The following is a 14622-nucleotide window of genomic DNA, read 5'->3' as shown; positions in this document are numbered from 1 at the left end:
TTAACCGTTGCTCTGATTAGATCCTTATGAGTCTGATGCATATAACCTTTGGTCTTTGGAATCTGCATACTTGACACTTGTGACTTGGAAGACCGCTTTGTGGTAACCGTACTTCTGTCTGCAGGATCAATGAGATTAAAGCTCTCTGCTCAAACTACACCTTTCATGTTTTCCACAAAGACACATTGGGACATGCCCTTCCTTTATTCCGAATGTCGTCATTGGAATTCCACTAGTCAAGAGAGCAAATTACTATTGTGTTTTATGATCCTAGAGGTAGAGGGAAATCTGTTTTCTGTGGAAAGTCCCAGGAGGTGAGTATTATGTTCATAGCGTTCTCACCATCAACAAAGCCACTTCCTCCACTGGCCGATTTTCCAGTCCAGTTGGCCGATTTGGTGATATCCTCCGGTCAAACACCAAGCATAAATGCCTTAGAAGCCATGAACCCTTGTGGATAAATTGCCACTGTAAGGTGATGGGTCATCGCAGGCTTGCTCCGTGACCCACTTGATCCATTTTGGTAGGGGAGACCAGCTTCTTGGGATGCCTGATAGCTATAAGGAATTGCTTCAGCCACAGGGCCTATGAGGTCGTTGCTGCCTCATATTGCTTGAGACAGCAGACCTTGCAAAGCTGTTGGTCGATGTTTAGGGATAGCTGAGTAGGATACTGACCTGAAACACATCTTGGTACATCGAGTAACAGCGAGAAACACACCGTCCAGAGCTCTAACGTTGTGTGCTCGATGGACTCCAGCCGGCCCATGATATGATATGACATTTATAACGCGCCTATACACAAGTGTTTCAAGGCGCGAGTGTTTCATAGAACTGGGAGTTTCCAAACAGCACTTTAAGATGAGCAGCAGCACCCTTGAGATGGATGGGGATGCAGATTCATACTCTTGCACCAAATCAATAATGACAACTCAATGGTTTGGCAAAGGGAGTCCGTTTAATGACAAGTACAAAAAACGGGGAGTTCATGAATATCAGCAATCGCTCGATCTTCCTTCTCGCTTCAACTCCAATTAATTTCAGAAATAACATAACATTTATACCAAAAACTCATCATCACTGACGTGTAACTCTTAAAACTTAGCATGCAACTCGATTGGTTCTAGGAAGGTAACTTCAATATAGGTACTATATCTGTATATGGTAACGGGGAAAGGGGATTGGATAGACCGTGTCAGGCGGGGCAACTAAGCCCTTCCTTCAAAGTGACTACTGTAAACATCACTAAAAGTATGACATCTCATTGGTTGTACTAACTATAGGATCCTAGATTACATGGTCCACTATGATTGGGTTGGCATCAACCCCACTCATACTTTTCCACTTGCTCTTAGTAGCGCAATGTGCTGAATAGCCAGCCAGATGCAGGGAGTTCATCTGCATCCCAGCTTCTTTCCAATTATTGTTAGAATCAATCATCACCTCAGTGGTCATGTGTCAATTGTTTCTTTGTGGTTGGCCTCAAATCTGCTTTTTGGTCTGGAAAGTTGAGGTGTCTGGGCATGGCAAAGGTCCATGCATAGGTGTGAAAGTTTCATTCCTTCTTACTGATCTGGTCACGTGATTCTGACACTGTGAAATCAGCCTTTCCTTCGTGCAATTTCGTTTATTTGATATAATTCAGCCAGTCATCTGCCATCTGTGGCTTATCCTGTCCTTTCTCAACAGGATACTCTGTTCTTCTTCTCATCACTTTTATCCACTGTTGCTCTGTTTCAGCCGATACGACCGTGGCTTCTTGGCAGGGTTACCCTCATCTGAGTTTCTCTCCGTCTTTAATTCTCGATTTTGTTTGCTGCGAAAATCTCTTCTTGAGACCTTTAGTAACTTTTGGTTGATTCTGCTTTTGTGCATAGTAGAAGTATACTTATATAAAGTGCTCCTTTTGAGGTAGATATGTACATGTGGCGCTTGCCGCAATCTATCTTACTACTAAGCATAAGCAAGCCTCACAATTTCTTTGTTTCTTGCGGTTACTTTGCATATGTACACGTTTAAACTAACTGAATTTCTTCATTGTGCATATGGCATAAGTTACTGACATCTTGAGATCAATTGTTTCACTTTAGGCTTAGGATTTCACTTATCCATGGTGTTTCTTCTCATTTGTCATCATTCTCAGGTCGTTATATCTTCTATATGTGAGTCAGTCCGGGTTCCTATGACATCATCATTCGTCTTCCTTCAGTATCTTCTTAGCTTCTTCCGGTATTACATTCTGACAATCGTCATTCTGTTTTATTTGTCGATATGGTTTTCTCAATGGGTCCAGTATTGTCCAGATTTTCTTGGGTGTCAGTACTTCAATAGGTGCTGTTATTCTGATAGGTACTGGACAGAGCCCAACTGTGGCACTCTGCTGGTTTATTTGCACATCAAAGTGACATATTTCGGCGTGAATGTTCCTGGTCCTTCAAAATGGGTGGCAGGAGTGCGAATCGAGCTTTGCACCTCTTCTACGGTTGCAAACACGCTTGCAAGATATCCGCTACATGAGCATGATGAGCTTGCAGGAGAGCCATGTTAAGCCCATGAGCACGTTGTCCCCCCATCCCCATAGAAGTCAAAAGTATTTTGTTAACATTCCAGGGGGCAGAATTGCGAGGTTCTGGAGGTCTGAGAAACTGAACACAATTCAGAAAGCAACACACCAAAGGGTGCTTGTTGACCATTTTTCAGTCTGCAAAGTCGTGGCTGGCAGAAATGGCTGGCCTGTAGATGCCGTGCACTGATTTACTATGAAGGGCAAGAAATTAAGCAATGCTGCAATAGGATTAGAAATGGGATCTTTATCCATCTCCATACACCAGTGATCCCAGATGGTCCAAGCTGTGTTTTATTTCCTCACCATAGAGGGAACCTAGATGTTCTTCACGAGGCCAGCAGCTGATGCTGAATGCCCTGAAACATTCCAATGTGCCCTGAAACCATCCAGGCCACCATGACCAAGGACTCTTCTTGCACCATCAAGAGGAGGCTTCCCGTCGGATCCCTCAAAATGTCCAGATTCCAAGGACTCAAAATTTCAAGGAAAGTTCCTGAAGAATCAGTATTGATCCACCTTTGGGGTGATCAATACCACATACACTTTCTCTCTCATCACAATATGCGCTATCGATATGAATAGATTGAAGGTAAATTCTGGGCCCCACCGGTAGAGGAAAACATCTGTCCTGGCTGTGAACAGATCTGACCTCCAGCTGGAGGAGCATGCCAGCTGGGAGTTCAGCCTAGATGCTTATAAATCGGTACGAATGGGACCCCTCAGATTTTCAGTCCTTCCGAATAAGTGAGGATCCAACCTCCAGTCCCAAAATGTGTCTGGAGTTAGTCGGCCACCACGTTGGAGAGGTCCGGCAAGATCTCCACCACCACTGACCACTTCATATAAAGTTAAAAGTGCCAAAAGTCATTTGTCAACTCTGGGGGAGTCTGGCCCTTGTGCCATCCAGGCGATTTATATACCTAAAAGGGGGAATGTTGTCTTTCTCGAGCAAAGTGCAGGCTCCCACTTGATTTGCACTTGGGGCTCTGATCGCAGAGAAGCGTACCGGCACCCCAAGGCAGTTGATATGTAAACTCAACTCTTAAAGAAACCAATAGAGAAGTTTCCACATCGCGCTCCCCAGCCTGATCTGCTTGCATCTGACTCTATGACAAGGCCAGGGGAAGAGCCGAAAATGGCACGGCCTTGCCTGGTGATCATATGAGCGTGCCACAAGTGGAGATCTGTCTTGCACTGTATGTCCAGAGACATGACCTGAGAGTAGGAAACGTCAGAGGAAAGGTATTGGATCATCAGCCTCTGCAGTGCCCTGTAGCATAGGGGCCCAGGGAATATGGCCTGAATTGAAGAGACCAACTAACTCGGCCAGTTCCCCGAGGGAAACCACTCCCTTCCTCAGAAGCAAGGGACTCTCCTTAATTGCTTCAGACCCTGGCAAGTAGACGCAGTCCTAATCATCCAAGTGATGAGCCGGGATCTCATCTGATCCACCCCATAGCACTCTTCATTGTTCAGCTCACCATCTTCCTCTTCATTAACCATATAAGACCATGTTCCTGTGGAATGCTTACTACTGAAATGCCCCTGCAATACAGTCTAGGGGTGCTGCGCCAGAGTAGAGGATTAAGGTTGCAGCGTTTCCCAATATATTCAATGTGTTACAATATATCCTTTTTTTAATATTTTCAAATTGTCCTAATGAATCACCACTCGAGCCTCCATGTTCATTCCACGACTGACACCAAGGAAATACATCACCATGCATGGCCGCTGTGGGAAAAAACATTTTCCTGTGCTGATTGATCGAGTCCTGCTGGTGAGGAAAGAGTGAGCGAGAGAGTCCGACCCCTCCACGGGCTCACTGTGTACATCCTTGTAATTGCCACTTCAGCCCAGATGGGGCTCCAAAGTGATGCTCTGAACGCCAGCAGAGAGAATGCACCTCCTGAGGACCCTGAACCACTGAGGGCATGCAGACTTTTTCAACCCCAAACAGGATATGGGCGAGATCCTGCACCGAAGCGCAGAGATCGCTCTCCATAATCTTATTGCTGCTGTCAGCCGTGGCACTGCTACTAGGCTGCATTGGCAGTAGGCAGGCTGCAGCTGAGCCGTGGCGCTGCCAACAGGCCACATCGGCAGTAGATGGGCTATAAAGCAGGTCGGAGAAGTCCCAGAGCAACGGAGTAGGTAAAAGGTTGTTTCATTGCTAGAAAATAGAAAATCCACAATGCTCAACAAAAAGTGGATGTAATAAAACCTCAAACATAGGGCTATGGTAAAAGGTTACTTATCTGTTGAAAGAGCAGCATAGAAAAAGGAGTTGTGGGCATGGCAGAAGGTCAGAGAGAGCCATCCCGTGGGATTGGAGTGTGACCATTAGTGGTTTACAATGTTTTACTGTTTGCAATTCAGGGATAACTTATGAAATGGTCAGATGCTGCTGGGAAATGTAGTTTAATTGAATTGTGATTTGATACTGAAAGAAAAAGTAAAGAAAGTGAAGCATAATATTCATTTACCGTTCTTGCACTATGACCTAAATCTTTGTTAAGCCATGGTCAGAAGCTGTTCCAATTCATGTCAACAGCTGACTTAAGCCTGGTTGGTTGATGTCCTTCTTAGTTGCTGTCACGTTAGCTCGATAAGTCAGCAAACCCCAAGCTCCTGGCTTCAGACCCATATGTTTTTGCACAATGACAAGCTGTTATTGCATACACATTCATTCCCTTTCCATGTTATACATCGCATGTATAACCCTACTCTTTGCCCAGCCCGTCCTCTGACGCAGCTTTGGGTTTTCTTAGAAAGGCCTGTTCCAATAATAAGTTGTGTTCTTATGTAGCACGTCTTAGTGCAGTGATAATAGGTGTTATTACCCAATTTAATGGTATTCAAATTATCGCCCTCTGGAAGATGAAGTGTTGAGCCGACCTTGCCGTAGGATTAAACCTTGTGAAGTGCAGGCTGGCCCTGAGACTGAGCGTGAGCTATCCACCTAGATGGATATCAGTTGCAAGGCAGCTACATGGGATACCATATTGCTTCCTGCAAACATTTCTCCCTGGACTCCAGGTTCAGTGTGGATCCCCAGTTCCTAAAAATGTTTTGCTCGTTTAGGGTTTCTGGTCCAACCGCCTTTTTTCAGTGAGCGCTTTATGATCTACCACAATTATGGGGGAAATGTGATGCAACGTTAGAGCAAGTTCAAGTTACACAGAATATTACTCACTGTATTGACTACTGTACTCCTAGTGCAGAGTCTGCTTTCCTCTGCGTGATCCTCCCTCCTCCTGCTTATAAACATAGCTCATTGTCGGCTCCCTGCATGCATGAATAGGAAAAGACTTGTGGGTAAACCTGCAAGGCGGATAAAGTGGGCAAAGCCATGTGCGGGGGAGAACGTGCATGCAATCCGTTTCCTTTATTATTTTTTTCAAAGGCTTCGTTTTCCTGTGCACTGTGCTGTGGTCCGGTGCTCCGAGAGACTGATGTCCCACTCGTATGGAGGAAAGCAAGCTATTGTTTAGGAGTACAGTAGTCACTACACGGAGCAACTTTACATATGACACTGTCAGCCACATAAGCTTATAATAAAGATTACCCCTGCTATCTGCTCAGGGAGTATTAATTCTATTAAAGACTAGGAGGCGAGCATTATGCTTCAACTTCTTTAATTCACTACTCTTCAGCAGTTTCAACAAAACTTTAAAACCATAACCAACACTGAAAACAGTCTGAACAGACTTTTCCTCTTTTCGAACTACAATCCCCATAGTCTCTGTAGTCCATCATACTCCATACCAAGTAATACGTTCTTCCTGTTCCTGGGCTCCTCCTCTCTTTTACTCGCTCTGAAAGTCTCATTGCGAACATCACACCAAGCCCTGCAACTGGCAACGGCTGGAAACACTCCAACCAAACATCAAACGTCCTCGATTCCAGACGACCACTGTCGCTAAACTCTTACATCAGTTCTTCTGCTCCTCTCCTAGGCATAAAGAAAGCAGAAAAATCAGGGTGGCGTTCATGTATTGACACTATCATCATATTATTACTTCATACAATCTTAAAATTTCTTATTCAATACATCAATCGGGCGGGAATTTAATGCTCGCCCCCTAGTTTTTAATAAAATTAATACTCCCTGCGCAGATAGCAGGGGTAATCTTTATTCTATGACAAGACTGGAGGCGAGCATTATGCTTGTTCAAAGCTTCCCAACACTGTGACAGCTAAATTCTCGGTAGGCTTAAAATAAAATTCTTTAAACGTTCGGTCATTTGACCAATCTGCCGCTAACATGATATCTCTGAGTGATACCCCTGTCGTAAAGGCTTTAGATGCCATAGCCCCTCGCACTGAATGCGCTACATATTTCTCTACATCTACCCCTGCTGCCAGCATGACTTCTTTAACCCATCGGGCTATCGTGGCTGTGGCTACCCCTTTGAAGGGTCTTCTACGCGCTATCAGTAACTGCTTCGTACCCGCTGCTCTGAATTCTGCTGTCCTACCCTCGTATTCCTTCACGCAGCTTGCTATGCACCATTTGGCTCTGCTCGTGAAATATGGGTAGTGCACTGACTAAGTTCCTGTCTTCGTTCTTCCCACTATAGAGAATGTCACACCCTGTGGCCCAAATGACCTCCTGTCAATATCCAGCGCCTTCACGTCTGACACTCGTTTACAAGACACTAGGCATAATAACATAGCCAACTTCCCTGATAACTGTTTCAGAGATAATTATTTGTTGCTAGGCCAACTCTCCAAGAGCTTAAGCACCTTTAGAACATCCCAGACAGTCTTATACAGAGGCTCCGGAGGCACTCTAAACTTTGCTCCTCGAATAAGCCGGATTACTGCTGGGTGCTCGCCCGCCGGCACTCCTTCGATAGGAAGGTGCCCTGCGAATATAGCGGACCTGTACACTCCTATGGTGCGGAACGCCTTCCTGTCATGCAACAATTGAGCTAAAAAGTTCAGAATCATCACTGCAGGCACAGAAACAGGATGAACACTTCTCCCTCTGCACCAGCTCGTCCACTTGGCCCAAGCCGCGTCGTAGCTCCTCCTAGTGGATGGTGCCCAGGACTCAGCGATGAGCTGTGCAGCTTGAGACGAAATGCCTGGCAACGCCCAGCGTCTCTTGATATCCTGCACGCGACGAGCGGGAGAGCCCCCTTCACTCTCAGAGGGTGATACGACCTAGCTGGGTTCGTGAGCAGGTGCTCCTCCTCTGGGAGCATCCTCGGGTAATCCACTACTAGCTCCATGAGAGCCGGGAACCACACTTGTGACTTCCAACACGGCGCTACTAATAGCAACTCCGCCGTCTCCCTCCAACACTTCGCTAGAACTCTGATCAGCATCATAAACGGGGGAAACGCGTAGTGTGGACCTCTGCCCCAATCCTGCAGGAACGCATCTGTCCCTAGAGCTCCCGGGTCTAGCCTCCAGCTGAAGTACTCCGTTAATTGGGCGTTCAGTCGCGATGCAAAGAGGTCTATGTGCATCGGTCCCCATCTCTCGCTCATCCTCTGAAATATCGCTGGATCCAGCCTCCAATCGCTGGAATCCGTGAGGTATCGAGAGTTCCAGTCCGCTGAGACGTTCAGCGTCCCGGGAAGATATTCCGCTGTGATGGACATCTCTGACTGCAGGCAAAAGTGCCAGAAGTCCTTCGCTAGTTCGGCTAGCATCCTGGATCTGGTACCACCCAGGTGATTTATGTACCGGAGTGCCGATATGTTGTCCATCTTCAACAGGATACAAGATTTTAACCTCCCTTTCGTGAAGGCTCTGATCGCTCTAGGCAATTTATATGCAACTGGAGCTCCTCCTCGCTCCATTTCCCTCCTGTCTGCAGGTCTCCGCACCTTGCGCCCCAGCCTAGCCGGCTGGCGTCGGATTCTATGACTAAATCCGGTCTGTCTCCGAAAATGACACGTCCATTCCAGGCGTCCATTTTCTGCAACCACCATTCCAGTTCCGTCCTGGATTCCTGATCCAGCGGGACCGATTGGTGATATCTCAGGCCTTGCTGCAGGTGTTTTATCTTCAACCTTTGCAGCGCTCGATAGTGGAGCAGACCTGGAAAAATGGCTTGGATGGAAGCCACTAACAGCCCTACAATCCTCGCCAGAGTCCGCAATGACACTATCTGACTCCGCAGACATCCTCTGATCTCCCTCTTGATGTCGCGGATTTTGCGAGCTGGAAGCTCGAGCATTGCTTTTCTGGTATCCAGTATGAAATCCAGAAAGTCTAGTCTCTGCGCCAGTATGGTGTCCGATTTCTCCTAGTTCACCAAGAATCCTAGGGACGATAACAGGTCTAGAACCCATTTCGTCTGATACTTGAGGGTTTCTCGCTCTTCGGCTTGAAGCAGGAGATCATCCAGATAAATGATCATCCTTATCCCTTTCTTCCTTATAGCCGCAGCTACTGGCCTCATCACTTTGGTGAAGGCCCATGGCGCTGAGGCAAGCCCGAAGAGCATAGTCTTGAATTGCCAAAGCTGTCCTTTCCAACGAAAAGCTAGGAAGGTTCTGAACTCCTCTGCCATCGGGATAGTCAGGTATGCATCCTTCAGATCTAGCCTCATCAACCAGTCCTTTTCTCGGAGGGAGTCTCGGAGCTGGTGGATGCCCTCCATCTTGAAGTGGCGGTATACTATCCACCCGTTTAACGCTTTCAAGTTTATGACTGGACGCACTTTCTCTTTTCTGTGCACCAGGAACATGTTGCTTATGAACGCGGGGTCTCCCGGACATCTTTCTATGGCGTTCTTTGCCGCTAGCAGGCACTGATCTAGGAGGCTCGGTTCTGCGCGCTCCAACCACGGCTGGTGGGGCCTGCGCTCTTGCACGGGAAGCTGCATGAACTCTATGCGCATACCTCCCACTGCCTGCAATACCCAGGTGTCGCTGGAAAGCTCGCGCCAGTTTCTCAAGAACATGCTTGTTCTCCTTCCCACTGGAGGATAATACGCTGCTCTCACTTTGGGTGAATCCTTGTCCTCGACCCGCTCCTCTTCCTCTACGACCTCTCGGGAAGCGTCCTCTGGACGGGAAGAAGGAGTCCTGTTGTCTATTCTCCCAGTATTGGGCCCTGGGATTCTGAGGTCTTCTTCCCCCTTGGTTGTGACCAGTTGAGCGACCTCTGTGGCGACTGGTCCCTCCAAAAACTCGATTGGGGATCTTCCGAATGGATGCCTGCGCCTTCTCCAGCGACGCGTAGGTGCCCACAAAACGGCCCATTTCTTTGCCAAAGGTCTCCCCGAACAGGAGTCCTTGCGCCGCTTCTCGGGCCTCGTACGAAGCTAAATCACTTAGCTTTGAGTCGATCTTCAATAAGAGGCCTCTTCGGCGCTCTGATGCGATGGCGCAGTTCGCGTTCCCTAGGAGGCACACGGCTCTCTGTGCCCAACTTGCTAGGACGTCGGGGTCTACTTCCTCCCTGGTGTCTTTGGCTCTTTCGGCCAAGTCCATTATCTTTGCTAGAGGCCCGGCTAGGTCCAACACCTTCTCCTTGCCACTCCTCCAAGACCTATCAATACCCTTCCGTGGGTCCTTGGCAGTTTTCGAGACGAAAGTCAACATTTTAGGGTCCAGTTCAGGCGTCTCGGCCACCTTCCCTGGTAGATCTGGTCTCGGCCATTCCACTCGGAGCCTCTGGCGGACTTCTTTGTCCAGCGCTTTCCGCAACCTCTTTGTCATATACTGAGCCACTCTTGGTGAGGGCTGCCAGTCTGAGGATCTCGGGTTCTGGATACTGTCCGGATCAAACATGTCCTCTTCCACCTCTTCGAGGTGCTTTTCTTAGCAAACCTAGAGGAGGAAAGAGGATCTGCAATCTGTCTCCTCCTCCTCTCCCTGGGAGGGAGATCCGTCATCCTCTGGCTCCTCTTCTGAGCCTGGGTCTTCTACTCCATATTCTTCGTCCCCTGGAGAGGGGGTCGTGAGGTCTGGCACAGTCTGATGCTGCAAGAATGCTTGGCGCAACTTTGCGAAGGCGTCTACGACCTCCGGGGCCTTATCCTTTGCCCCATCCGAAGGGCCCTGGGGGTCAAGAGGGGCTTTCCTCTTTCGGGCCTTAGTACTCCCCGTAGACCCTACTTCCGAGGGTTCGGTGGGCGTGCACCCTCTCCGTCCGGTATCCTCTAATGGCTGGTGTAATATCGCCTCTAGGGACTCCAGCCTGTCTTGCAGGGGTTTCACCCTCTGAGCCACTGCATCAATGAGCGAACTTCCTAGCACCTGCTTGAAGCTGGCAGCCAGATCAGACTACTGCTCCTCTTCGCTCCACTCGAATTCCGACATTTCTCACGGGTGCTATGTGCCTGAAGTACCCTTGTGTGTCACTGCACGCCCTTACACTCTAGATGCTTTGGGGTCTGTATGAGCGACCCTTCTCCTATTTTCTTAATGTCCAGAGAAAATAACTCTTTTTTTTTTTAATATATATATGTTTTTTTTTTTAAATATATATTCCTATTGTGGCTGCACCGGATGGGAGGTAGTCTACTATAAAAAGCCTGGGATGGCCTGTATTGAAGGGCTTTTCCTCAGTATCGGCTGATTCTGTGTTCTTCACGCTGCTGGTCGCGTGTCCAACAGTAATCACAGGATCGTGCTGCAGGTACTCCCGAGGTCGCGCCTCGTAGCATGCACAAATATTTAATGTCCCAATCGTATCACCGCCGGGCCCGGCTCCTCGATTGCGCTTTGTTCCGTGTCGCTGCTACTAAAGCGAACGCGGAAGCTGAGCGCTCGTTGCTCTGCCTTCCCGAAGGAGGGGGCCGAGAGGATTCAATTCCTCACGCACTGCTGCTAGGGCCCCGCCTCCCCGAGGGAGGGGGCCACTACGCGGCTCGGCACGCGTATAACTCGCCGCCCGGGGAAGGGAGCCTCGGGGCTCTGCTCTAGTGCGATGCCGATGACCGCTTACGCTTCCCTCGACCGCGACTGACCCCCCCCTCCCCCTACAGTGCCGGTCATACGGCATGGGGCGCGCGACTCGAGGGAAGGCCGCCCGAGTTCACGGAAACGTGGAAACTCTGCAAATATTGTATTACGCGCCGCCGCGCGCCAAGACACATGCACTCGCAATAAAAGCTCTACTACAAGACCATTCTTGCATTCCTCTCTCTGATTGCTCTAACTGATCTACTGTACTTCGTGTCTACCCTACATCTGCTGAACCATCACTTATCCATATACAGTAGGGAGAGAACTAAAATGGTACTTATCTGCTTGAAGAGCAGTAAAAGAAGAGGAGGAGCCCAGGAAACCGAAGTAGTTATTACTGGGCATGGAGTATGATGGACTACAGAGACTATGGGGATTTTAGTTCGGAAATAGGAAAAGTCTGTTCAGACTGTTTTCAGTGTTGGTTATGGTTTTAAAGTTTTGTTGAAACTGCTGAAGAGTAGTGAATTAAAGAAGTTGAAGCATAATGCTCGCCTCCAGTCTTGTCATAGAATTCCTCTGTTTTCCTTCTGTCATCTAACTACAACTCCTCCACCAGCTGCTTGCAAACAGTGTGCTCTGTCGGACACTGGTGAACACTACATTGTCTTCCTATTTGTCAGCTGCCTTTTAAAACTCTTTGCTTTGGCCCTTCTCACCGGTTCTTGTAAACATTCTGCTGCTTTCTGTTATGTCATAAGCCTGCACATGCTCCACCATCCTCCTTTCTGTGGCTGCCATCTGTAAACTCTCACTTTCTACCTTTTTCAGATTGATCCCAAGGTGGCATTCCCTCGGCGGGCGCAGCCCAAGGTAGGTGATGTGTGCATAGCAGCAATTGAGCATGCAGTGCTGCGTTTTGACCTTGCCATGATTTGGGCCATGCAGTTAATTGTTGTATTGATGGGTTATGGCGGCGCAGGTTCCGTTCAGTCTTATGCATTCTTGCCTCACTGGTTTTTGGTTTACCTGGGCCTCAGGGCAGTTTATGGTTGGGGTAAGTTGGAGGATTACTGGTTACCATATATACACCTGGAAAATTACATATATTCAGCTGCTTTCTACCTCAATGTCTCGGTTTACACCAAACACTTGTCCTTACATCCAATAAAAATATGTATTTGACTGTTGTTTGATGAGATATTTCAGTGTATTGGGAGCTTATTTCAGTTTCCCTTATAGTAGAGTGTACATTCAGTCTGTTAGCTTTAATTCCTCTGTTTCAAAAGTAAAAGAAAGATCTTCGACCTCTTAAGAAGATCAGATCTGAGGTGGGTGTGGCCTTCCTCACATTGGCCAAAGGTTGTGGAGTCTTTGTGGATTCTACTATGCATGCTGGAGCCGAAAAGTCCAGCAGACAGGGTGACCCGATCATTTTGCCCACAATATTGGCCAGAGAATTGTGGCTTCTGTCATTGGATGTGATGCTGGGTGTCCCATTCGATAGGAAGGCCATTCTAAGCTCCTCTCTGAAGCATGGCACCTGGCTATTGTGAACACTTGTCGGGAAGCAGAAAATGTTTGGTTATCTTACTAATTCTTATATAGCTACACTGATCAATGGCTTGCCATGTTTTTGTTTTTAGGTTAAATAGTATTTCCAGGGTTTCCTTGCTGGGATGTTTTAGTCCCTTTTCTCAAAGACCACTTTGATGACCCATCTTCTGTAGGAACCGGCCAATCTACTTGGTAGTTTTGGTAAATAATGGAAGTAACTTTCATTTGTCATTCCTCATGAACCTCGATCCTGATCATCCGCTTGATGGCTTCTGTTGTATTTGCCTACGGCGTGCGCCCGAGGCTGAGCTTTCTGCATTATAATGGATCTGTGTTGATGATGAATGATGCCCAGAGCCGAGTCTGGATGCCCACAGTCTGTGCTCAGGGTTTTCTCCAGTTGATCATGGTATGCCCCATAGATGTAAATTCACTCATTTCTGAGGTAATGCAGATGAGATGGGGGTTGGAAAAGGAGTGGGGGCGCCGTCATTGCCTGAGGCATCTCTACTTTTCCAAGGTCTACTTTTAGGTTTGTATACTGGCAGGGCTTATTCAGGATGTAATCCTTCGGAGGCTGATAGAAATGTGTACCATTGAGTTGGCAAATAATAAAGCTAGTTATTTAAGTGATGCATGACTATATAAATGATCAATCTTATTGGTCGAAGCATGCATGTTTTGGGCTTCCGTTGGATTACCCAACAACCAACATAAGTGGTATTGCGCTGCATGTGCACGTTTCTGGAGCCCTTTCAGTCCATGCTTTAAGGAAGGGAGTTAACGGCAAGCGAGGTGTGCAATTGGAAGAAGGTTCTGTCTGTGGAGTCTGGGTGAGCACACCATTGAAGAATGATCGGGGCCTTCTCTACCTCCTGAAAGGGATTCCGTACTCTGATTGAAGTGTACTTTTTCTGGAATAAGTCAGTAATCCTCTTAGCACGGTCCAGCCCATAAACGGCGTACTAGTTTCAAGTTATGTGTATTATCACCTATGATGTAGATCCCCACTTTCTTATCTGGACGTCACCGGGCTCAGTACCATCAGTATTTACAAAATGAGCAAGACCATTATCTTGGTTACATTCTCAAGAAAACATGTATCCGCTTGCCTCAAAAAGTAATAGTTGTAACCAAAGGTTCACGGCAGTGTATTCCTGATGGATCTGTCTGCATTGGGTCGCTCCTGCAGCTGGCATGAGTGGCAGCTTGCCAGATGACGTGGGCCTGTTGCCCACCCTACTTTATATGATCTTGGCGGACCAAACTACCTCTCGACATAGGCGTTCACTTTTAACAACTGGTGTAGCCATGGGCCCCTTCATGCAAGCTCCAGTCTTCATTCTTTCATTGGGGCAGAACGTCCAGGCCACGTGATTAATCACCAATGGCACTTGGGGTACTGGGTGGCTGGAAGCACAGATTGTGGGTTGCAGCACAATGGCCGCATCCGTTGCAAGTAATGTTCTAGTAACGGCTGGTTTATTATTATTCATATTTATCAAGTCTGGAATGACACGCATTTACTGTCTTCAACATATGTCACAACTACATGTAGTTTGTATGACTGCATGCTACACAATGTTTATATGTTTATATGTTGTGCGTGTTAATTATGGCACAGCTG

General features: G+C 47.6%; 1 protein-coding gene and 1 long non-coding RNA gene across 14 annotated transcripts in view; one reads left to right on the top strand and one right to left on the bottom strand.

Moving 5' to 3' along the window:
* The window catches only part of MSI1 (musashi RNA binding protein 1), a 287638-nt gene that overhangs the window by 86704 nt on the left and 186312 nt on the right, over positions 1–14622 (top strand). For 11 of the 12 annotated variants that reach the window (XM_069619758.1, XM_069619754.1, XM_069619761.1 and 8 more), the window contains exon 5: positions 12270–12311. The exons of the other annotated variant lie outside the window; for it this stretch is intronic. In XM_069619758.1, coding sequence (XP_069475859.1) covers positions 12270–12311 — 42 coding nt within the window. The remainder of the gene's footprint in view (positions 1–12269; positions 12312–14622) is intronic. 12 annotated transcript variants of the gene reach the window in all.
* LOC138492537 (uncharacterized) overlaps positions 1–14622 on the bottom strand; it is a 209045-nt gene that overhangs the window by 56004 nt on the left and 138419 nt on the right. The window contains exon 3 of one of the 2 annotated variants that reach the window (XR_011276221.1): positions 6184–6517. The exons of the other annotated variant lie outside the window; for it this stretch is intronic. This is a non-coding gene — a long non-coding RNA (uncharacterized lncRNA). Of the gene's footprint in view, positions 1–6183; positions 6518–14622 lie in introns of those variants that run through there. 2 annotated transcript variants of the gene reach the window in all.

This window comes from Ambystoma mexicanum, chromosome 10, assembly GCF_040938575.1.
Source record: "Ambystoma mexicanum isolate Mex_15411 chromosome 10, UKY_AmexF1_1, whole genome shotgun sequence".
Taxonomy (NCBI): Eukaryota; Metazoa; Chordata; class Amphibia; order Caudata; family Ambystomatidae; genus Ambystoma; species Ambystoma mexicanum.
This window is presented reverse-complemented; position numbering and strand designations above follow the sequence as displayed.